This window comes from Ciconia boyciana, chromosome 6 (assembly GCF_034638445.1).
Source record: "Ciconia boyciana chromosome 6, ASM3463844v1, whole genome shotgun sequence".
In the NCBI taxonomy this organism is placed as follows: domain Eukaryota; kingdom Metazoa; phylum Chordata; class Aves; order Ciconiiformes; family Ciconiidae; genus Ciconia; species Ciconia boyciana.
In genome coordinates this window covers 2944180-2968688 of record NC_132939.1, presented here as the reverse complement: position 1 = coordinate 2968688, position 24509 = coordinate 2944180, and the positions used below count along the sequence as shown (strand labels likewise).

The 24509-nt window shown below is 44.3% G+C and overlaps 1 protein-coding gene and 1 long non-coding RNA gene across 3 annotated transcripts; one reads left to right on the top strand and one right to left on the bottom strand.

Moving 5' to 3' along the window:
• Window positions 1-291: 291 nt before the first annotated feature.
• On the top strand, window positions 292-4796 carry LOC140653253 (uncharacterized). Of its 2 annotated transcripts, XR_012043061.1 has the most exons (4): window positions 292-440; window positions 626-981; window positions 1127-1277; window positions 3597-4796. It is a non-coding gene; the product is annotated as an uncharacterized lncRNA (long non-coding RNA). The 2 variants fall into 2 exon arrangements; XR_012043060.1 differs by having other exon boundaries at window positions 292-981.
• A 1974-nt stretch (window positions 4797-6770) lies between these two features.
• Window positions 6771-14946, bottom strand: LMO2 (LIM domain only 2). Its single transcript, XM_072865285.1, has 4 exons — window positions 14660-14946; window positions 14374-14551; window positions 10474-10689; window positions 6771-7772 (listed from the first exon to the last, which is right to left on the bottom strand). Exons 1-4 carry the CDS (start codon window positions 14664-14666, stop codon window positions 7553-7555), a joined length of 621 nt encoding a protein of 206 aa, XP_072721386.1. The 5' UTR covers window positions 14667-14946; the 3' UTR covers window positions 6771-7552.
• Window positions 14947-24509: the final 9563 nt, after the last annotated feature.

The following is a 24509-nucleotide window of genomic DNA, read 5'->3' as shown; positions in this document are numbered from 1 at the left end:
AGATAAAGACTTGAGAAGCCCTTTGCAATTCCCTTGGTCATCCATTCCCACCGAAGGTTTCTCTTTTGAAGTTTCCAGGAGGCCTGGTGCAACCTTTGGTTGTCCTTTCGGTCAGAGCTCTTATCTGTCTAGTGCAGACCCAGCCTCTTTTTGCTTATACTACTCAAAAACAGTTATTACGGGATAAACAAACTGTATTTGCTGATGCACGTTCTCAGTTTCCTTATCAGCTGAACAACACGCTTCTCATGCCTGTCGGGTCAAACTCACTGCTGGGCCAGCTCCAAGAATTCCAGGGCAACTGCACCACAGCTCGTTTGGTGCTTGCTCACACCTACCGACTGCAAAGAAACCATAACCATGTTGTGACGGAGCGTTGTCTTACCAGCCGACCGAGAATTTCCTGGTGTTGCAAAGCATCCTTAGGTTGATGATTGCAGGTCTTAGATCTTTTTAATGAGATCTCTACATGATATCTAACCACTGTTTTGGGTAGCTGTCAAGATGCTTCAGGATATTGTCAGACTGAAGGCTATGTGTCTTATTGTAGAAGAATTTCAGTTTTATTGTGATTGTCTCTTTAAAACAAATGTAAATAAGTAAATCATCTCTATCTCAAAACCAGTTTGCAGGTGTTGTGAAATACATTGGTAAAGGCATCTGATATGAGATGCAAGACACATATCTGAGGAGAGAAGAAAACCAAACTCCTAACCCCAGCCCAGAATCAGGGGTCTAAAAAAGTCAGAAGGCTGGAGATGGAAGTCAAGGGCTCAGCTGTCGTGGCTGAAAAGCTACTCCCTGTACTAACAAGCATCCAAATCTACTGCCATAGAACAGGAAAATACATCTGGCTGCTGACATCTTATGTTGTGGAAGCTACACGCAGAGAGCAGGAGTCATTATACAGTATTTCACTAATACGAGGATCATCAGTCCGTTACGAATAAACTCTTCTCAACTCTCAGCTGTTATATCCAGGTGCTTTTGCCTCATTGCTTGTATCTCAGACGCTGGTTTGCTGGTCTGCTGCACCACTGCTTCCAGATCTTTTTTTTTTTGCCATGAGTAGCCTGGCAAAAATTTGTGGAAGCAAGAGAAATGCTTTTACTTTTTTGTCTTTTAGACAGAGTGCTGCAATGATTAACCGAAACAAGAAAACAAAAGCCTGCCTCGCTTTTCAGGCTTCTTTCATAGCCTTCTTAGTGCAAGCTTTTACCAACCGACCCAGGAAGATACAGCCCTGAAGAAGAAACATCTCAGCCATCGTGTGAAAGGTAGGTGGCACAGAGCTACTGGACTACAAAAGGAGTTAGTTCTTGGGTCATGGCTTTAAAAGGTTATTCCTTTCTCAACACTGCAGAGCAACGGCTACTTTTCCCTACCCCAGTCGCTACTGTGACAGCATCCCTCCTTGCTCCCCCATTCCAGCACCTCCACAGAAATCAAACTTCTTGCAGTTGGTTACAGGCTTCGCTGCGTTATGCCGATGTATAAATACAACCGGAATGTGCCAGAGAGAGAGCAGAGATGATCAGGAAGCGTTCAGCAAAAAGTGTATTCAACCTTTTCATTAAAAAAAGAAAAATTTCTTCCCTGAAAATCTTAGATGGGTTTTTCATGATGATCTGCTTTTCACCCCCCCAAAATTAAATATTTGACAACTAAATTTTTAATAGAGAAACAGTTTAACAGGAGCTTTTTGATCATCCCTTTGTTGTTGGCAGAGAACACAGATAAGGGGGCTTACGGGTGCTTCAAGCATTCATTGCTTGATTATTGCTACAGAGAGTGAAATGGTGGCTCACTCTCTGTATTTGAAGAATAAGCCATAGGTGTCATCACATGCTTTTTTTTTTAGCCGAATTTCATGGGTTTTTACTACTCCTGCCCAAATGTCCCCACAGGCTGTTAACTCCTGAGTCTGCCAACACAGCTGAGCTTTATATACCAGATTGTCTGTCATGCAGGGAGGGACGTATATCACTCTCGGGCATAATTCATAGAAAGCATCCATATAAAATGCTATTTGAGACTGCTCTCCGCATTCAGAGTGTATTTGAGATCCCCACTGTCGGACAGGTCAGGCCATGTGGCACCCATACCTGCTTCGTCAGCAGGTATGGACCTGCTGACGAAGGTATGGACCATTTGCCAAATGGTCCATGGTGGAATGGTCACACTCAAGCCAAGAGATCTGCTCGCGCAGAAGTTTGGCTGAGTTACTGTGCGATTTTTAAGCAGGTCATGTTCATTTTGTGCCTGTTTCCCTACCTATGGAGCGGGGCTTGTAGCTTCAAAAAGGCAAGAGTAATGCATTAATGCATTAATGCTTGCAAGGCACTTGAAAAGCGTTAAACGGAACGTGGTATACTCCTGCAAAATAAGTTTATTAATTAACCGTCAGAGATCTGCGGGTTTATTAGGAGCCTTCCAGAGATGTGCCTTCTCATTAGCCTGCTACAAAACAACCCACAGCAGGAGGGAACAAGTTCCTTCAAACAAGGTTCAACTTTCTGCCAGTTTAATCTTCATCTCATTGACAGACTTCTGAATCTTCATTTAATTATAGTTCCTTAAATGTTTTCTGATACCGTATCTCAATCTCTCTGTTCTGTGTCTTTTTATGGTTTCTTTTTTGTTGTGGGACAGAGGAATAGATCGTTCTTTCCAGTGTCCATTAAAATTCCCTTTGCCTGCAGTGCAGTATGCTCTATAAAAGAGATGAACCTGCTGCAAGAGAAATAAGCTGATGCTGCACTGTCTTTTTAGAGCAACAACAATCTTTATAGATTATTTTTCCAAGTGTCATGAATCTCCTTCAAAGTCACAAGTGACTGTTATCAATTAATATACTTAATAGTCTCATTTTCAATTCACATCCAGGCCATACAGAGTCTATGCTCGCCCTGGCAGATGCTTGAAAGCTTTGCCTTTCGGAGATAAAATGTTACCTTGTATGTGATGGGGGTGTAAGGGGGGGGGAATGCAGGAGCAGAAAGACATGTTAAAGTGCAGCACCTGAGGCCTTCTTGTTTTCTGAATTTACAGTCTCAGGCTGGCAGTCGTATAAATGAGTGATGCTCTCTGATGTTCTCTTCCAAGCAGGCTACGAAATTGGCAGGGAGTCTTCGGTTTTGTGCTGATGTGTCCAGAATTCAAATAATTTGATTCTTGGGTATAATGACAATTGGAGGCACAGTATTACCTTGAGAAAAAGAGATGGGAGAGACAGCTTCTGTATCCTGTATTGAATTAACAACCGATTCCCATTTACTCTCTCCGCTGAAAACTCTATTATGCGGGGTTCTTATTGCCCTTATTCAAGGGCACGGAATTAAAAAAGTGATATCGATGGTAATGCTCTCATCTTCCTACCATGACATTGAATAATGGGGACAAAGAAGGGAAATCTTGAAGGATGATATGCCTTTTAAAATACTGCTGATATTGAAAACATATAAAGGACAATGCATTTGAATATCAGCTGATGAAGTCATATTCAGATTATCGTGCTTTTTGCCTGTGCCTTTAAATCATCTTTGCTTTTATTTTCGCCGTTGTTTTTGGAACATTTTATTTTCTTGTGATTTCAGGAGAGAGTCCTTACATACTTGAGATGAGGATGGAGGTGAAGTGTTGGTTACGCTAATTCCAAGAGAAATCTGTTCTCTCTCCTCCTGGATCCAGAGAGCAAGAGTTAGGAATCTGGCGGGAAGAAGTCCACCAACAGACTGGTATAATTATACAGGCAGAGTAACACTACTGCTCAAGTGGAGGCTCTTCTTCTGGCACAAGTTGTCATTTTCCAGTTCAGCTTAAGCCCCTTCTGAAGTTACATAGACTAGGTAAAACTGGTGGTCTTATAACAAAATAAGAATATCCATTGTGGACCCTGCAGCATCCTTCCTTTACAAATATATTCATTTAGGTTTTAAAATGTATTTTCCTGGGTAAATGATACCTTACACAAAATACTGAGTGTATTTCTATTAGGAAGTTTTAAATGATGGTTTACAGAATAAGTGATAATATCTCCATTTCACAGGCGGGCAACTGAGAAGCAGAATATTTAACTACCTTGCCAAAAGTCACACAGGAAATACTTTCTGAGGTGGGAACAAAACACGGATCTTGCTCTCATTAGTGCAAAACCACAAAGCCTCCCTGAACTATTGACACTCTTACCTAACCCAGTTGTTAACGAGGCCCCTTACACTACATTTTCAGTCAAACCTCTCTGTGAGGTGGAATCACGGAAACCTGCTCTGCAGCATGTCCAAGTAAGGTTAAAAATTACACTGGAAAGGGTTTAGGGAACAAGTGTCGAAACTCTTACCTGTAATGATACCCGTTGATTCCGATCACATTGATGCAATCGTTATGCTGATGTAACTCTGGGACTGCAGTTATTTTAGAGTCAGTTACACCATCATGCTGTATGAGATCAGGATGCAGCTCAAAACCTCTTCATAGCAATTCTGAAAAGTCAAAATCATGGTTTACTTTGTCAAAGGGAAGCTCGTTTTATCTCCCACCGCCCCTTGCACAGTCAGGACTATCAGCAGATGGCTACCTGTGATCTGAAATGTGGTCTTCGTGCAGAGACCCTTCAGCTGGCAGCGCCGTGGGATGGAGCGGAGTCCCAGTCTCCCCAGCGTATGACACTCCTTTGACACCTGTTCGTCTCCAACATTAGCGTGCGACTACAGAAAAACCAGCTTTATAGCTGATGGCCATCATCTGCAAAATTTTCTTGCCATGAACTAGTAGATGTTCATGAAGCCGTAAGCACTCCTCTGCCCTGCTTGTACAATAGTGCTTTCCAGGTATATTTTTGGGGGGGAAAGGAGAGGGGGAGAAAGAAGAGGGGCTCTGAGAGGGACATCGCAATGACATGGCAGAGCATGATGACCTGGAAAGCTTTAAAGGCATCTGCCACGATGCTGTTGGTGCTACCTTCTCTGGTGATGTGCAGCTCACTGTGCGTATGTGCCCCCATGCACCGACCTGAAGAACGACTGTGCACCTCCACCCTGCATTAGCATCCTGGTTACATCCGCCAAGCTGTGTAAACTAACAGGCATATTGAGACTTCGCTTCTAGCTGGACAGAATATTTGCGAGGAGCCACTGAGGGTGAAGAGAGATGATAGCTGTAGTTTCCTTGGGTACATAGCTTTCTTGCCTGTGCTGGCAGGGATACGTTTTAGGCTAAGAATTAAAATTATACCACCTGCCTATGGCCTCCAGAGGTCAGCATATCACTTGAGAAGAGCTAAATCACAGAGCCCTCAAACTACTTTTCAAGCATGATTTCATTATGTCCTCTGTTTAGTTTCCAACTTCGCTGGCAATAAGATTTAAAGGTTCTGTCCCCAATGCTAGTTGTGACAACAAAAGCAAGAAAAGAAGAAATTGGTCTCAGAATATCCACTGTAAAATGCAAAATGTTGTCATTGGTCAGTACTGCTGCTAGGATGAGAGATCCCTTAGGTCACAAGTTTATTGAAAATAATCAGACAAATAGATATCCATATGCTTAGGTGCTATTCCTTACATGTTAGTACTGATGGGGTGAACGGAAATGCCAACTGTCTTCTGAGTGGACTTTCAGACTTGTTCAACTGTGTTAGGAGCTTTATTTTTTTAGTATGTTTGAACACAACGTGCAGTTCTAGTGATGCTCTCAAAAAGGATAACGAAGAGCCAGAAAACATACAGCGATGAGAAACAGATTATCAGAGGCGTGAAACAGCTTTCATGCAAGAAGGAACTTAGACTACTCATCTCAGAAAAAATAAGTTGGATGGAATATGATATAGGTCTTTAAAGTGAAGAATGGTGAAAAAAAGGTGATAGGAAATGACTGTTCATTATCTCTCACAATATGGTGGTCAACCAATGAAGTTATCGGGCAACAGGTTTTGAAATAAACACAGCATAGAATTAAACTGTGAAAATCATTGCTTTGGGACTTTATGGAGGCCAAAGAATTAAAAAAAAAAGGGACAGGCAAACTCACGGAGAATGGGTCTGTGGGTCGGTGTTAAGCAGAGGGGTCTGAAGGCAAGCTCACACGAAGCTCATTGGACCTTCCTGCAAGCTGGCAAGGCTTCAGGCGGAGGTCACTCCCTGCTTGCCTGAACACCCACTACTTGTCTCTGGGAGTAAGATACCGAATGTCCACTTTTGCCTGACCAGGCGTTCTTCTCGTGTTCTTGGTATTACTACAATGCTAAGAAACTTCCTTTTGCTTAAGAAGCAAGTGACAACAGTCTCTGCAGGAAAGGCTCTGAACTTAATTCTTTCTAAATACTAGCAAGTATTGATTAGCTTTAGTGATATTATACTGGATTCAATAATCCAGAGCAAAATCAGAATGAGCTACCTTTCTAGGAGACCCTAATCTCACACGGTCTCCTCTGAGATCAGACAGGCTCGTCTTTGTTGCGAAGTAACACCCAAATGTATTTCTCTGTGGGCCACCAGCCTCAAAACATCCTCATAAACACCAAAGAGCCTCAGTGCCACACAACACTATCTAATTTCTCCTACAACACTATCTAATTTCTCCTTAGCATGAAGAACTTTGCAAGGCTTACTGAGACCTCAGTGTTCTCACATTACTGTTTTGAAACACAACCTTAAGTGGATCCAGCAGGCGTCAGCTGTAGACAAAGTGTAGAAACCCTGCTACAAAAAATAAAATAAATAATACAAACAAAAAATCCAGCCCAACTAAAAAAAAAAGAAATAACAACACTCAAATCTTCTGTTATTTTTATTAAAGCTGCAGAGTCTTACTACACACAACAAATATTTTATCGATATAATCTAAGTTAATAAAATAGTTGAACAACTCTTTAGATTTATATTTGTATAGAAATGATCTGTGGAACATCTCATCTTGAAACAGCAGTGCCCAAAAACAACTATTCAGCAGGATTTTTTTAAAGAAGAGTTTGGGACTAGAGGATGCACTGTTCATTCTCAAAGGAAAAAAAAAATCCATGCAAAAATAACCCCCACCCTCTTCCTGCTTTCTCTCCTATCCAAAGTGTAAGGCCGTATAGAATGACCACGTAAGTGATGGCCCTTTTCTTCCAGTATTCTTCCTCATGTCTACATTAGGAGCTGTCGTCTAACCTCAGTAACTAAAACAAGACGAAAAGAAAATTCAATTGCACAATCCTAGTCTGCAGGTGACAAAGCCATAACATCTCTTTACAGAAGTCCCTACTCTTTTTCCAGTTATGAGAATTCATTATCGCGTTGTGTTTGTTCCCCAACTCTCGCCTACATGGCTGATGTCAGTTATTGTCCGTACGCCTTTGTTAACAGAAGTCAGTCTATCTACTATTGCTTCGGTCTCCCTTCTTCACCTATATGTAGCTTAGATTCTACGTAGCACTGCCTGTAAAGGGCCGACTCCGTGGTTTTTTCCCCCCATTTTAGACAAAGCCCATAGCTCAAGTGATGATCTCCTCACTGCAGCTATGCATTGGTGTCGCCCGTGAGATGTCTTTATTAGACTATGAGGCATGTCTTTGCTAGATCATTCCATTTATCTTAGTCCACTCGTAGATGTCCTGTTCGCATACTATGTCTGAGTTGATGAGGAGGTATCTGTCCCCAACACAGAAATGTTTCTGGCAGGCAGCACATTTGAAGCATTCAAGGTGATACACTTTGTCCTTCACCCGCATGGTCATCTCGTAAGCCCGGATTCGCTTGTCGCAGGAGGCGCAGAGGCCATCTTGGCCAAAGAGCCTAAAACAACAACAGCAGAGAAGTAAGCAGAGTTCCCTTGCTGGGGAGATGGGAAAAAACAAATCAAAACAAGAACACAACATCAGTGCCTTGATCCATTAGTCATAGTATTGCCAAGTTAGACAGAGGTCACGTGGAAAGCTGCCGAGCAGAACTCTGAACTTTGCGATACCAAAAATTGAAGTAGAAAGTCCAAGGTCCTCACCTGTTGTCAATATAATTGACTCGCCTGATCAATGACCTTATCTTGAATTGCTGAGCAGCTTCAGGAGGAGTAAAGGTTGCCCAGATCATGGCATAAAGTTGTGCTGTGCTAATACTTCCACTTCTGTGATCGATAGAAATTACCTTTCCATTGATAAATTTTGCTATCTTCAGCTGTTGCTATTGTAATTTACAGAAAGGAGTTGACACAAGCCATGGTCTAAGACTCCCCTGTCTCTTGTCGTTGCCTCCACATTGGAGATTCTTTCAAACCCAAACATTTCTATATCCATGAAGTCACTCCTGCTGGGTTTTAGACGGGTACATGCTAAGACCTTCTAGATACTTACGCTAGCCCAAACGATTTTATGATCTGGACCGCTCTTTAATCCACATTGAAAAACCCTGCTGAGATCATGATGGTATTGTCTATTAAAAGGAGCCTCTAATGAATGCACTAGATATGCATTCCCCTCACAGCATGCACTACCATTCACCTGGAGCAGTGCGACATACTCCGCTATGTGTGAATGCCAGACGTTCATGCGGTCTGCTGGCTACAGAGTTTGTAAGTCAAATCATTAATAAATAAGCAGAAATATATACCTTTTTTTTCTTACTTGTTCGAAGTATACACCTACTGAGTTTGACTTCTAAATTTCCATACTAATTCTGGAAAGAGTTTTTCCACCTCCTACACTTCTCTTACATATGCTGTGCCTGCTTCATATCACCTTCTGAACTGCAAAAAGAATGCCCACTAAATTAAGACAGATCTTTAAGGGGAAAAGACATAATTTCTTTAGTCTACCAGGAGATGTCAGTGTTTACTTCTGCCCAATGAAAGTAATACTAAGTTTACACAAAGCTTGCCAAATTTTTCATTAATGAGGGAAGATCTTATATGTTGCATTATTAAATAAATAAAAACGTTGAATTTCACTGCAAGAAAATACATTAATTGTATTGCCATTGTTGCTTCCATTTTAAGATGAAAAGTATTTGGAAAGTGTAACTAATGGGATCACTGCTGGACTGTTGTGTATGTGGAGTATTTACAGGCAGCCTCATTAGCAAAACTCAGTTCTTAGTTTCTGCTTAGCAAAATTCCCATCGGTAAAGCTCAGAGACACCGCAATTAGGAACTCCACTGAGATTTTGGTTTAGATTTTATTGGCAGGTAAATTAGCCTTCAGTAAGGTAGCTGAAAAAATATCAAATACCACTATTCTCTTCCACAGACCTCCTGTAAGATTAGGGATCCATTAGAGGAAATGGTACACAACCAGCACAGCAAAGATCAATACACTTTAATTGTAATCAAGAATATAAAGATCCTTTATTATCAATTTTTGTGAAATATATTAATCTCAGTTTAATCCTTCCACTTACAAATTTTGGCAAAACAGAGAGGCAGAGAAATGTTAAGGAAAATACCTGTACCAAGTGTATTTGTAAGATCTGATTCAGCAAAATGGGTCAATTCTTGGCTGTTTAGGACCAGGCTTAAGAACGCTAAAAATCCACTGGATCCAAAAATTAATGCAATCAAACTTTCCTGTACTGGCTGTAGCTTTGCAACGAACATACAGCACATTGCGTCTTTCTGCTTGAAGTGTCCCAGATAACTTTACCAGCGATGCAGAAAAAGACAGGGATCAATCGCATAAACGGCAGTGGCTTCAGACACCACGCAGGTACGGCAGCCCTGCTGGCTAGTGGAATCAAGCATCTCTCATATAGCTGATATTACTGCATCAGGAAAATGAATTGAATTCAGTTACCTTGGATACCGTGTTCTTAAATGAGAGAACTGCATGATCTTTCATCCGTCGCCGATCTTGGCACCTGGTTTTATATACCTTTCGGCTCCAAGGCAATGCTTGGAGAAGCACAGAACTTCTTAAAACCATTCAGGGGAACGGGTTCATTGTCAGCTCAGGGGGAGCTTGCTGAAATTCATCACCTTTTCCCAATTTCTACTTGCCAGAATCCCACGCTGACACTGCGCGGTTCGCCTGGAGCTATCAGGTTACGTCTGTGCAGACTGACGGATGCCAACAACCCCAAAGTCCCAGGAGTTCTTACTATATTCTTCACATTTTCAAATAATTCTCTTTAGTCCACAACATGTAGCAGTGCTTTCATTTTCATTCAAAAATGCTTTTTTTTCCCCCGCAAGCTTTTTAAGATTTACCTATGAACAACTGTAAGTGACCCAATCAACACAGATAACCTCTGGATTTACCTGTAACTTACTGAAGAACCCCAGCAGTACCATAAAGCGTCTGTGCGTTAACCCCCAAAATATACGGGCCCATGAGCTTGCAAACGGTGCTGCGTTACAACTGCGACTGCTGTCAGGCTTTACGTTTAAGAGTACTCACGAATGAATTCTGTATGGATCTTTGCTCACTAGCTGTACTAATGACATGACAAAGCAAAGCTGAAATGGTAGAAAGAAGGGGAGCGAGGGTAGAAGGAGTGGGTTGTGTACCTGAGATAGTCCCTTCTGCAGAGCTTTCTGCCCAGTTTGTAATACAACCGTCTCCCCACTTCCCCGAGCCTGCACCCGCACAGGTCGCAGCTGAGGCAGTCTTCGTGCCAGTACTGATCGATGGCTTTCAGGAAATAGCGGTCCCCGATGTTCTGCTGGCAACCGCCGCATGTCAGCAGCGACGGGGGAATTTGGAGGACTTCATCCACTGGCTCCCTGAGGGAATGAAAGAATCATTGGAGAAGGAAACTGTACTCTGAAAGCATCCACATGAGAAGAAGGAGAAGGAAAAACAAACCACAAGATTGGTCAAGTTAGAACAGGCATTGCATCCTCATTTTTTCTCCCAGCGGAGTAAATGATTTATTCACTTTTGACATCAGAGGGAGCAGGACTTCACTCTTCTTTTGGTTTAAAAAAAAAAACAGCTTAAAATTTAAACAGTTAATAAGAGTATGCAAAAATTTGCTTACCTTTTTTTTTATTTTTCTTTAAAGAATAATGCATAAACCTGACGATCTATGTACCACCCATGTATGTTCATTACCGTAAAGGCATCTACTACTTTACTAGGACATCGGTGTCTGTGTAGATACATCATTTTTCTTCTGCAGGACAGAACATGAATTGCTCAGTCATGTGTCTCAAGCCATGCAGTTCTTATAACAGAAATACCTTTCCTATAACATGATTCTTCCATAATTAAAGATTGCACTTTTTCAAAAGTACAATCAAAAAGCTGCCTGGATCCACCATTTCATAGAAATGCTGGTTATGTCTGTGCAGACTGACGGATGCCAACAACCCCAAAGTCCCAGGAGTTCTTACTATATTCTTCACGTTTTCAAATAATCCTGGTTTGTCCACAACACATAGCAATGCTTTCATTTCCATTAAAAAATGTTTTGTTTTTTTTTTTCCAACAAGATTTTTAAGGTTTACCTATAAACAACTGTAAGTGACCCAATCGACACAGATAACCTCTGCATTTACCTGTAACTTACTGAAGAACCCCAGCAGTACCATAAAGCGTCTGTGCGTTAACCCAAAAATATATAAACCCATATTATAAACCTGAGCTTGCAAGCTTTGACTGTTAGTGCTGCTGGAAGCAAAGGGAATTTCTGTCTCACCAAGGGCTAAAGGACTAGAAAAGGCACCTGAGGGATTTTACATGCTGTCAACTTTTCGTTGGGAAATGTAAATTTGAAGACTAACTCTGGGGATGTCATTTCTCTGAACAGCGTGAAATGAATAAATACAACAGATGAGACCGTTGCCCAACTGGTTTAAGTTTTGCTGCTGTTTTTAATAGAGCCAGAATTTGACCTGATATTACTGCAGGACTTCTTTTTTTCCTTCAGCTAAGGACATGAATCCCCTGGGATGGGTCTATGCCAACATAACTCAAACAGTTATTTGGGATTTACACATCCCTGTGTGAAAAGAGGCACAAATCTTTATTGCGATACTAGCACTGACTATTCATGCACGGTATTTTTTTCCCTTTTTAAAAAGCTCTGAAACCTAGGATGGTTCTGGTAATACCCGCGGATAAAGCAAGAATTTTCTTCAAAGCTACGTTCTTAAGGAATTCTCTTCTTTGCCTTTTTGTGTAATTTTACAAGTTCTGCCAAAAAAAAAAAAGAACAGCAAACAAAATCAGAAGAAAGGCACTTGAGCTCAGTCCTACAAGGTTTGCAGCGAGCTGGGGCTGCTGCTGAGGGCCTCATCCAAACCCCAGGGAAGCTAATAAAAAAACCTATTGGATCAATCCTTTAAGCACTTGCTTAATTTTAAACCCGTGGCTAGCGGCAAGGGAGGCGCATGTTTGCACATTTATGCTTTGCTGGACGATGACCGAGGTGCTGGTCGAGTGGAGCCTCAAATTTTTTCATACATTATTGGGTTCTCGCTCTAGCAGAGTCCCTCAACGCTTCGTTTCTGTCGCTGGTCTGTCCTCCCTTAGGCTGGAGGGGGCAGAGGAGACCTACACTGATGGAGAAGGATCAGGCTGCTCCCAGTTTCCAGCAGGCAACAGGAAAAAATTATATTACTACTGCTTATTTACTGGGTCAGCGGTTTTCTGGGCAAGAATTACTTTCTTCAGCAGGGAGAAACGACCACTGGTCAAGAAATTCTGTGCTGAGAAAGTGATCCTGCAGTTTTTATTTAGGCAAGCTGAGCCCTCAGCTATTATCTGATTATATTCTGTTCTGGTTTTCACTCTTCTAAGTTTAAACTGCTGTGCCCTGAAAGTTGTGTCGTAACATCCCTCTCCTATGAGCTCTCCGTCCTGTGAGTTTTCATTAAAATCAGGGGGAACTCTGTATGTGATTAGGCCCTAGTTTTTCCAAGTTTATTCTTTCGGGCCCCATACTCCCTTTCCTAACGTGTGCGCTCCGCTCTGACAAGTTCTGAGAGCCTTCCAATAGAAGGAAATGCACATTATTATCCTTTATTATCCTTTATTGGAAACTTCAGACGTACCCCAAAATATTTAATCTTACGGGCGTTCAGGAATCACAAGCCAGGGCTCTCTGAAAGCCCTGAACTCCGGAACAGCCTGGCGGATGTTTACGCAGAACAGAACTGCTGGTTTATGCATTAGCTTTTTGATGTCCATAGATTTCTAAGCTGGCACTGAAGTCACTGGAACACAAGGTTTGTAAATAACTGAAGATTACTAAAACTTTGTAGTTGAAACCTGGACATCATCTACCTAGGAGCTTGGATTATCGTTTCCTAAAAACCATTATAAAATAAGAGAAAATGTAAGACACAAAACATCAGAAGTGACACGGAATGAATTGATTTAATCCCCCAAAGAAACAGTTCCCATGTGTTCACTCTGGGCTTCAAGCGATGGCATTTTTAGTATCTCACAGGAAACAAGCCACGAATGACTCAGGTTTACTAAGAGCAATGTTTTAAGCGTTATCTGAAAATGGAGATTTTATAATTTTTTTTTCCTTCTCTCTTATCATGATTCCAGACAAGCATAACTGCAGTTATTAGCATGTACAGGGCTGAAATGACTCTGGTTTTACGCCGAGTTACCGTGCCTCTCGCCAGCGGGATGCCTGTGTGGGCAGGAGGGATGGGACGGCTGCGGAGCACAGCCAGAGAGCCTGGACCAGGACACGGGAGCCGGTCCCTTCCCCGAGTGGGAAACCCAGGGCAGGGAAATTCTCATCTTCTACATCCCGTCAGTCAAGTCTTTCTACATGCCCTTTGCAGAACACCCTGCCCCCACCAAAGCAGTTTATACAAGCTCTTGAAAGTTGCATTATGAAAATGTGGAAGTTGGGCACCCGCTGATAACAGCTCTGACCTTTCGCTATAATCGGCTACGGCGAGCTGGGCAGACCAAAGATGGGGCAGAGAGGGTCCCTCCACACGAAAACCACCTTCAGATTTGGCAAGCGTGATGCTCTCCCTCGCCCTCAGCCGTTCCCAGCGCCCCTGGGTCGGAGGAGCGGGTGGCAAGTGCCCTGCCCGGGGGGCATCGCCGCCTCCCCGCCCCCGCAGGCTGCTCCGGGCTGCCCTTTCCCAGAACTTGGGGAGCTCTCGCCAGCCTACACCCCCCGCCAGCCCCCCACGGGGCCGGGGCCGCCGCCCGCAGCAGGGGAGGCGCGGGGCTGGGGCAGCCCGGCCGCCGGTGCTCGGCGCCCGCTGCCCCCGCTGCGGCTCGGCGCGGCGCGGCGCGGCCGGGCTCGGGGGAAAGGAGCGGCGGGGGCTGCTGCCGAGCCCCCTCCCCGCCGCCGGGAAGGGGTCCGCCGGGCACACAATGCCGGTAGCGGCGGAGCCGGTCGAGTGGCTCCGGGGGGGAGGATGAGTGGCCCTCGGAAGGCTGACGGGGAGAGGGGGGGGAGCCGGGAAGAAAAAGAGGCCACTTACTCGGAAGGATCGAGGCTTTTCCTCTCGATGGCCGATGACATTGGCAGGGATTGTTCCTTTGTAGCGTGCCTGTGGTGGGATCTGCCCCCGCTGCCCCCGCAAAGGCTGTCTGCTCTCGAAGCCTTCTCACCAGCTGAGTTCCCCCTCCGCCCCCCAATGACATTCACAGGATTTCCTCCTGCAACACCAGAGAGAGAGAGAGAGAGAGAGAGAGAAATATGGGCTGGGGCTGGGGCTGGGGCTGCCGCCGGGCTCCGGCCCCCAGGGCTGCCCCGCAGGCTCTAACCTCCCATCCCCGCCGCGCTCCTCCTGCGCGCCGGCCGGCGGGGCAGCTCCCGCGGCCGCGGCTGCGGCTCCGGCGGCGGGGGGGAAGCGGCTGCCTCGGCTGCCACCGCTGCCTCAGCCCGGAGCTCCCCGGGCTCCGCTCAGGCTTTCTGCCCGGGCAGCTCTGAACATGCTCCGGAGCCGGGCGGGGATGCTGCAAGCGCGGAGGTCAGCATCGCTAGTATTATTATTATTACTCCGTGGCTCAGCCCCGGCTCTCTGGTTTCATTTCCTTTTTCCTGATCACGATTCAAATACAATAGAAGGAAATCACACTTAAAGAGACAGCTGCCCATTTCTTAACTGGACTCCTGGGGATTTAGCAATACAAACAGCAGCATCACGACTCGCTGGGTTTCTTAAAGAGACAGAGCTGGGGCTCCCCGGAGCCGGGGCTGGGAGCTGACGGTGCATTTTCACGGTACAAGGGCATTTAACAGCCCTTTCGGGGTGCTCAGGTAGGTAGGCAACCTGCAAAGGATCCCAAGGGCTGGAAAAAAATAAGTGCCGGGTTCCGTATGCCAGCTTCTCCTCAGCTCCGCACAGGACCAAAGCGACAGTCACCGTCCCTCTCCCTCTCCTTCTCTTACATACATAGCCACATGCCCACACGCACGCATATTTTTGTACGGTACTTTGAGACCCACAGGTAAAGAACCTCAGTATTGTTCTTCTACCTAGGATTCGAATTGGTCAACCAAATTGCGTCTCATTTTTAGCCCCTAGTGAACATTTACGGGTGTCTGCTTCGAGACATCCCCTAGTCCTTGGCAAGCAATATAACAAATTTATATCTTGACACCGTTTGATGTTAATGAGCTATAAAAGCCGGAGAGTACGAAGTATCGATCTGTAATTAATCACAGAGAAGCTAAAGATGGGAAAGGCTTGCCTGAATCCCTCGATTTCCCCTCCCACCCTTCCGCCTCTCCATCAGCACAGCACATCCCGGAAAGGACTGATTTACAGTGCCAGAGTGAGAACTATTACAGCAATCCGAGCATTTCCCAGTCTCTGTGGCATTAGATACTGGCTGCTGCTGGAGGTAGAGTTCTGGATGAGATGAACTGCTTGCCCTGTTAATTCCTTTAAAAACAGGAAGAAAGTATCTGTAATAAAGCACTAGTGAATAGTAGTAGAAATACTTCACTTCTGTATTAATTCCCAGAAGAGAAATGTATTTGATGTCTATTTTTATGACTACATTCTAATTTTTTCATCTTTTTGGCAGCTAGGGATATAATGTCTGCAATACATTAATGAGCGCGATTCAGAGATGAGTAATGTCAGCAGAAGGACTGTTATTCATTTCAAGGGGCTTTGAACCAAGCTCTCGCAATACTTTAGAGCCATCACTGGTCATTAGAACGCATCTTTCGTATTCTTTAAAAACATTATCTCCGATGTATTTTAAGCTATTACAGTATGACAGTCACTCTTATTTCTGTTAAAGGAAAAGGCTCTTTTCTTAGGTTTTCGCAGACAGGACTGAATTATATGGTGACTATTTCATTTCTTACGTATTTACACTGTGATCGGAAAAGTAAAATGTAAACCTTTCAGGAAGACTGTATAATTAAACTATTGCAAGACCCCCCCCAAAAAAAAAAAAAAAAATCTGCTAGGAACTCTGTTATATTGGCTTAAAAAACCACAAATTGTATTTAAAGGTGGATCAAAACTATGCATAATGACTTCAAACATGTTTAAAAAAAAAAGACATTTCCATGAGCTTGGTTTCTCCTGGCTCTGTGTCTCGAGGTTTAATAAAGTATAAACTCTGAGTCAAAATTTCCCTGAGGATTGGGGTATTCATATTCCAAATAGCTCCTGATAGAATAATGTGAACAATTCCGTAACACCAGGTAAATTTTCTGGTTTCAGATGACAGAGTTGTGCATACACTACAGACAAACTGGCATGCTGCCTCCCTTCTATTTATTTTTCCAAAATTCACAGGAAATTAATAACTTTTAAGACCTCTGTCCCTTTGTCTATCTAAAAGAGATCAGCTGGTTCAAAAGTTTTGGTGAGGGACAAAACCACTGACATTGGCACATAAGGAATTACTGAATTCCTTAGAAAAACAACATAAAAATGAGGACCTATAATAGACAGTGGCCAGTGATTATTGGAAAACACAATTTTTAAGCTTTTGCAACGCCTGTATTCCTTGCTTTGGCCAGACCACCCCAGGTCTAGCAGATAACCTCCCTGAAGCTAATGAGATATTTCTCATATTCATCGTTGAGTACACGCATTGCTGGCCAGACCAAGAACGCTCTCTGCTTTGCAAGATCAATCCCTTAACCTGCAGAAAGCTTTTTGGCGTAAAAACAGTGGAACAGCATGCAATAAAGAAGCTGAAGAGGACAGAAAAAGGCAGATGTTTAAGCACAGCACTTGTGATAGTGCTGGGATCACTCTGTGTTCTTGCAGACGCCACCTGGCTCCTCGTCTAACAAGAATTGTAATCAAAACCACAAGATTATTTCTTGTTTTCTCTCTTTCCTATGAAGGAGAGATGCTAGGCAAAGTCGTGAGCTAAGAAAAGTGAAAAGAAGCAGTCAGCTTGCTGGTACGTAACTTCATAAATGTGTTGCTCCACCGTGCTTAATGGGACAGTGCTCGAGCTCGATCTGCTTAGACAAAGAGTAATCAGAAAATGCGGTGTGAGGATTAAAGTTGTCAGGGTATCTTGAACAGACCGCACAACAAAGACACCAGGCAACACCATGCATCAGGTTGGGTTTCAGACTAAACCAAAGCATGGCTTTGCAGGAGCTAGTGGGGCCGAAGGCAAACAGAAGCTGCCCAGCAGCAGTGTCCTGGCCTGGTGGGGGTCTACCAAACTGCTGGGGGGTGTTTTGCCCCCATGGCATTTCTGGAAGCACCTTGTCCTCGCATTTCTCTGCTGGTGTTTAGTGCCAGTTCCCACTGGATTTGCAGCGAAAAGCCCAGCAAGAAGGTCCTCAGCATGCTAACCCAGAGTTGCATCTTCTAATAGCTTTGAGGAATAAAGACATATACTTTTTTGGGACAATTCAAGTCCCAAAAGTGGGTTTACATATAATAAACTCTTGCTCTGGACAGTGAAATTCGGCATTTCCAGCTGAGGACTCTTGTGTCCCACTGGAACAGATGACCAGTAATCAAGAGCAACTTCTTTTTTTCACCTTGAGCAAGTCCCTTAATACCTCTTTGCCTCAATTTTCCCATCTGCAAATGTTTACTTCCCTCAGCAGAATTGGCTGTTGATTTACTTTTGCCTCCCGCTGAATAATGTTCCCAAAGATAAAGCGTTATTCAGCGCTAGAATTGGTGGTGCCGACATTTCCTGCACAGGGACAAAAAGACTAGCACTATTTTTAGTGAGGGCTTTTCTTTCCATTGTCCCTTTCTCTCTGAAGCTGTATTTTCCAGTGCTTTTTAGTGCGGCTTTTTTTGTGTTCATTGATTGAAAATCCTGAGGGATGAGTTTTGGTTTCAATTAACTTTTATTAATAAAGATCATGCTACAGACTAATTCTGGGAGCATGGCTGAGATCAAATCTGCTGTTAGTAACTGCATTTAGCCTTCAGTGCTTGGAATAACGTGCCGTGAATAAGTCGGCTGGACTTTTCTAGATATTTCTCAATAAGAACATTTGATGTAAAACTGCGTCGTTTCTATGAGTGGTGTCATCTGAAGAAATAGCTCAATGTGCCTGTTTCCAAAGAAATATCCTCTCTTGGACTTTGAGTATTTTCAGCTTGGTTTTGTAAGGCCACAGGATCATCATCATCATCACTACTGAGTCTCAGGTTGCTCCTACCTTTATTTCTTTAGTATATCCCAGCTTTATTCCCCCTAGAGCTTATGGATACTATTGAACTATTTCAGGTCACCCTCATTTAGAGAAGTCTGTGTTCAGTAAGATTAACTTTGCTGCCCTTAATAGCCACTAATGCTGGTTGCCTAAAATGCAGTTTAGGAAGACTGAAGTCTCTGCATAGATACAAGAATTAAATCTCAGTGACGGTGGCCTAGATTTTCTGTTAACGCTTTCCGTGGGATAGAAAAGTCAAGACCATGAGTAAAGGTGAGTGATTAACATGAAAGGTGGCAAAGAGGAATAAGGATTTCTGTAATTTGGGCTATGTTCTGCCACTGACCCACCATTTGATGTTGGAATGATCACTGCTCCACTCCATTCCTCAGTTTACCTATTTGCAAATGGAAGAATCCTCCTCCTTCCCACCGCACGCTGGACTGAAGCTTTGACACGCCAGCCCTTTGGATGACGCCCTAAAGAAAGGGAAAGTTTGGGTTGGTTTGGGTTTTTTGAGCACAGCTTCGACACTGCAGAACAAGTTGGGATCTTGGTCTCTGTTAAAGAACACAGAATACTTGAGGAGGACTATAAACCAGCTGCTGCTAAGGACGTTTGACTGTGCCGCTGGAGAATCAATGCCATCTCAATAGTTACTCATACCACCACTATGTAATATTAATGGTATGAAAGGCACCACATAATTCAAAGAAAAAAATATGTATCTATCTATTGCCTTTTCATGGATCTGGAAGTGTCATTTTTAGCCAGTAATTTCTGCTATGGTCTGTGCAGTCTCCACAAGTGCTGATTTGGGTGGGGTTTTTTTCATATTGAAGACTCCACATCATTATCCTAGCTAGCATATTTGCTAACTTTCCTGGGGACAGAAGTGGTGATAGCAAGGATAAGGAGTTTTCCTTGAGTGATGACCACATGCACTATCTTGAATGTACTTTGGAGGCTTTTGGTAAAGTGTGATTCAGAGGACTTAAAGACTCCTGACAAAGGATGCACTTCTCTTTTTGGGGGTTAACCTTTCCTTTCAACTGGAAGAAAACAAACCAGAACAATAAAAACCACACTCAGGGTGAGGTTTGCCCTGGGATTGTGAGGTCCAGACATCAGATAAGAAGCCTGGCACATAAAGAAGTTTGAGCAGTTACAAAGTTTTGTTCTGTTTCGCCTTATTTTCTTCAACAAGCAACAAAGATGAAAAAAAAACAAACCACCAAGTCGGTGTTTATAGCTGAGAGATATCTTCGACTGCAGGTCACACCACAGATGATGAAAAGTAAGTTACAGGCAGTCAGATGAAGGGATTTTTCACTGCAAAAATGTGAAAGGTTCCCCCTCCCCATTTCCTCTCTCTTCTTTTATTGATTTCTCTTGCTCCCATCAAGCCCTTGCTGCCGTACACACAAGCCAGATCCAATTACCTTGTCATAGTTTTTGTAAGGCTACTGCTCTACAGTATAGTCCTTTCAAGTAATTTCGCCTTTTTCCATGGTAAGTATTCTCTCCTATGCTTATGCATGGGAATCACCCCAGTAGGGCACTGGGGATAGTTTTTACTTTGGTATTAAATATCTCATCCCAACCCATACAAGTCAGAGGAGAGACACATCTGAACTGAAATGGGCTTTGAGTTGGACCCGCAAATAGTTTTAGTTTAGAAAATAACCGGTGACTGGGAAAGCAATTCCCGCAGGGAAAATTTCAGAGGGAGTCGTAGTCCAACCAGAAACTGTAGCTCAGGCTCCCCTGTTTATATATACATACACACATATGTCTGTGTATATATATTTATATGTTTATGTATTTATATATACATGCACATTTGTACATGCATGTCTATGTAATGTGTATATAATTATACATTTGTGTGTGTGCGCATGTATTTGTAAACACACAGAGACACATACAGACTTGCATGTCACGTAGTTTCATCTTTTGCTGCTTTCCAAGCTGTTTCCCAAACAAAAGTAGCTTTTCAAGATTACCACCGGCTCTAGCCGACACACTATTTCACCGTATCATCTGAGAGAGTCACCAGGTAGATGTAGTGACCTTGGCACTAGCTGGCGATACACCAGAAAGTCTAATATCATTCCAGGAATACATCAGTCCTCTTGTTCCCCTATGTACTGTTGTTATTTCTGCTTGTAATTCCTTCTGGGGCTCTAACATGCGATAAAACCATCTTCCCAAATTAAATGTAACAGGAGGTAGTTCTAATGAGTAGGTCTGGCGTCACCGAGTTCGCATGACCATCCTGGTGCCACCAAGGAGGCAGAGTGGTCTAACAGGCAGCAGGCAGCAGATAGGAGAGATGAGTTTTGCTTCCCGCTCTGCCACCAAGTAGAGAACTCACTTGGGCAAGACTTTGTACCTCAGTTTCTCTGTTCCTGGCCGCGTCCTCCTTTTCCAGCCTCTGAACTTCAACCAGGCAAATCTCCGCGTTTGTCTGGCATTGCTGGATGTACCGTTGACTGACGATGGAAACAGTGAGACCTCCTGCTGAGTGGCTGTCCCATCCCAATGCGCATGCATACCCCCAAAAATACGTGGCCTGGGAACTGTATAATGTGCTGACACGTCATGTGCAAGTACCACGGACCTTTGGAAAAAAATGACCAGAAGAAAAACAAACAGCTCAATTCAGTATTGTTACACCAGCTCAAATAAAAACTGCAGCATGGAGGAGCCAAGTTCACCTCTTCATTTCAGAAGCTGGAGCTCAGATTCAAATCTCATCACTCGCTTTCCCACGTTCCCTATAGAAGTTCATCTAACGTGCTTCATACTGCGAGTCTGTCCAAGCTTCACCCATAGACCGGCGTGCTGGACCACTTCATATTCACTAATTCCCCCTACTTCACTGGCCCACCTTCAGCAGATCTTCTAACGCTCCGCAGAAATTTCATCACTTGGGAATGTCTGATGCATCCTTTAAATTGCTTCGGTTTTTTTCTACATAACAAGGCTCTGTCACAGGCATACCAGCCACCTAATTATTAACCTTGACCTTGGGAAAAAAAGAAGTGGAGTGCGTTTAATAACAACCCCCGTGAGCTGAGGCGGCTTTACAATTACGTTGCATAATGTAGTCATGAGAAGAGGGTTACCAGGGAGATAATGGTAAACAGCAGCCTTAATTCTGTCTGAAAAAATAATTGGAGTGATCTCCCTTTGTGGCTGGGGTAGAGGAGAAAATTGGATGGGTAAATTTCCAGTTACCACAGATGTTAGTAAAACATGCTGCACTCCACCATTGACCAAATTATTAGCTACCTCTAAATGCTATGGGTATGAATTGTCTGGCTTCCTCTCCATGCACACAAGTCTGTGGGTGAAGCATCATTTAAATGAGAAAACAGCGTTGGTTGCAGCACAACTGGTATCTTTCCATGCTGTTACTACATCTCCTGTTTACAGCGGCCCTATCAAACTCTTCTATTTGTCGGAGTATTCATCAATCCTGGCCCATTTTTAAAACATATAGCCCTTACAGCCCTTTGTGACCTTGTCCACGAGGGTTGAAATTATCCTGGTGCGATCCTTTTGCCTTCACTGGGTTGCAGCGTGCAACCCATGGGGGAATCTGCTGCTGGCAGCTGCCCGTTGTCCCACCTCCTTGCTTTCTGCACCGGCTACGGCTCTGAAGCACCCGGCTCATCTCTGGAGCACCTCCACAGCTCTTGGCAGTGCCATGTCCTTGCCCTGGCAGGACGTGGAGAAGTCAGGTGCGTGCCAAAGGAGGAGAGCTGGCATGCTGCAAGGCTTGCTGGCAGAGTATTCGGTCCTTTCCCACCCCATCTGGTCACCACCATCCGTTGCTGATTTTTGCTTCTCTGCTGTTGCTGACAGAAGCTCTGTATGGACTTGGTGCCACTGGAAGCACGGTCAGGGCCGCTCTCCGTTCGGAAATACGCCCAGAAGAACAATAGATGTTTTGCTCTGGAGTGCACCCTTCCCTGGAGCTCTCCTTTCTAGTTTCTTAGCCCCTTTTGGGACCTTTTGCCTCTGATGTCACCTACTCAAATTATCACCACGAAGCTGCGGCTTCTCTTTCTGGTCAGCAGGAACAACAGCAAAGCCTGACAAAGTCCAGGCATGCTTGCCTGCATTTTCTGCTCCAGCCAGAGACTCCACCTGAGGCCGGGTGCCTCTGTCATCCTGCCTGTGCTACAGCTCGCTCTCCAGGTATTTTAGGCAGTGAGTTCTTCAGCCTTTATTTATATGTAGAGCAGGCATTTAATTCCACAACCACAGGGGCTGAGCATTTTCAGATTAAACTGAGGTTTCAAATCCTCATTGACTCAGTTCTAGAGTTAACTAAGCACAGTGACACATAGGCGCAGCAACTAGGTGCATACCACACACCTATTAGCTGGCCTTGACCGACTTGGTCACTCCGACGGCTTCCATCAGGGTCTCAAGGTGGAATTATTCAGCATCTCCTGTTAATATTTAAGTGAAACCGGTATTAGAAAGTTGCCTGTGTTTTCCAGTGTGAAGTTTCTGGCAGCTCTGCTGCTGCTCTGTAGTGTTCCTGGAGAAGCAGGGGCTGGAACAGGAGGTCCTGGTGGATCTAGGTGGCTGGATCCCAGCAATGCAGCAGGTAGCACTGGGAGTGCTGGTGGTTATGTGGTACGGAGCGAGAGAACTGGAGGACCAGTGGGCAAACCCGTGGTGAACATACGCTTTCCAGTGCTTGCAGCTCTTGCATCTCCCAACTTCTAGGCAATCTGTGAGCTTGAGTCCCATTGCCAGGACACGGAGACCTCTTTTTGGCAGAGCAGCCAGGCCATCTGCTTCCGATCGCTCTGGTTCCAGTCAGACGACTTCTTCTCTGCCACAGCTTTCCACCAGCTACGGGTAACCTCAGCCCAATCAGGCTCTGCTGGCTGTGAAACCCAAGCCCTGCTAGGTTCGGACAGCATCCAGCACTGCGGTACCGCTGTGCTCTCCCTCTCCATTCCTCAACAGATCTTTCTTGGTGTCGAGCCACACTTGTTGGCACAAACACCTCCTTCAGAGCTGCTTTCCACTACCCAATTAGAAGGCTGTCAGCGACAAGGCCATCACTCCTCCTGCAGCTTCTGACAAGCCTGGACACCGCTATACTGCTGCAGAAGATTAAAGGAGTCTTGCCTTTGTATTACCCAGCGGCTGTGTGCTAGCCAGAAACTAATTCCCCTTCCCAATGAATGTGTATGTGGAACAACTAATAGGCTCCGTAAGCCTGTCTTCATTCCTTATTAAAAGGAACACACTCTCTAAAGAGCAGAGCTGTCTAATACACATTTCTCCCCCGTTTCCCCTTTCACCAAGCCTCAAGAGAGTTGCAGTTCCTGAGAATTAGAGACTTCGGGGGGGTGGAGGTGCTTTCTAGTAGTTACGACAGGGCTGAGTATCAGGAATCCTAGATTCTTTTTAATGATTCATTTCGAAGCGATGGTGATTGCGTTCGCTCTCCAGCAATTGCTTTCTGCACCTCATATCCTCTGAAACTGAGGAACGGATGGGTGTGCGATGCTTTTACCTCTAGATCGCTGGCTCAGATCTGCTCTAGGCTGGTAGCAACAGGACCTCATTGTGCTCTGAAGGCTCTTTGGCAGGCCGTGTGAAATGAGTTGAATGACAATCCCGTACATTAACTTTACCACCAAGCGTAAAGATTACTGGGTAGTACAAAAGAAATGTTGCTTTAATCTCCTGCGGCAGTACAGAGGTGCTGGGATTTGTCAGGCACTGACAGAAGGAGTGATGGTCTGGGGGGGGACCAGACCTCCACAGCATCCCAGGCTGCATCTGAGACCGCACTTGGCCCATTAACTGCCAAATTCTGGCTACGTGACACAGTAAACCTGACTGATGGAATATGTAGAGCTGAAACACAACTAAAATAATTGATTGCCTATAAATTCCATCTAACTCCCCTAGAAGTGGAACAAGCATGTACAGACTACTTAAAGCTTGTAAATTCACTTAGCG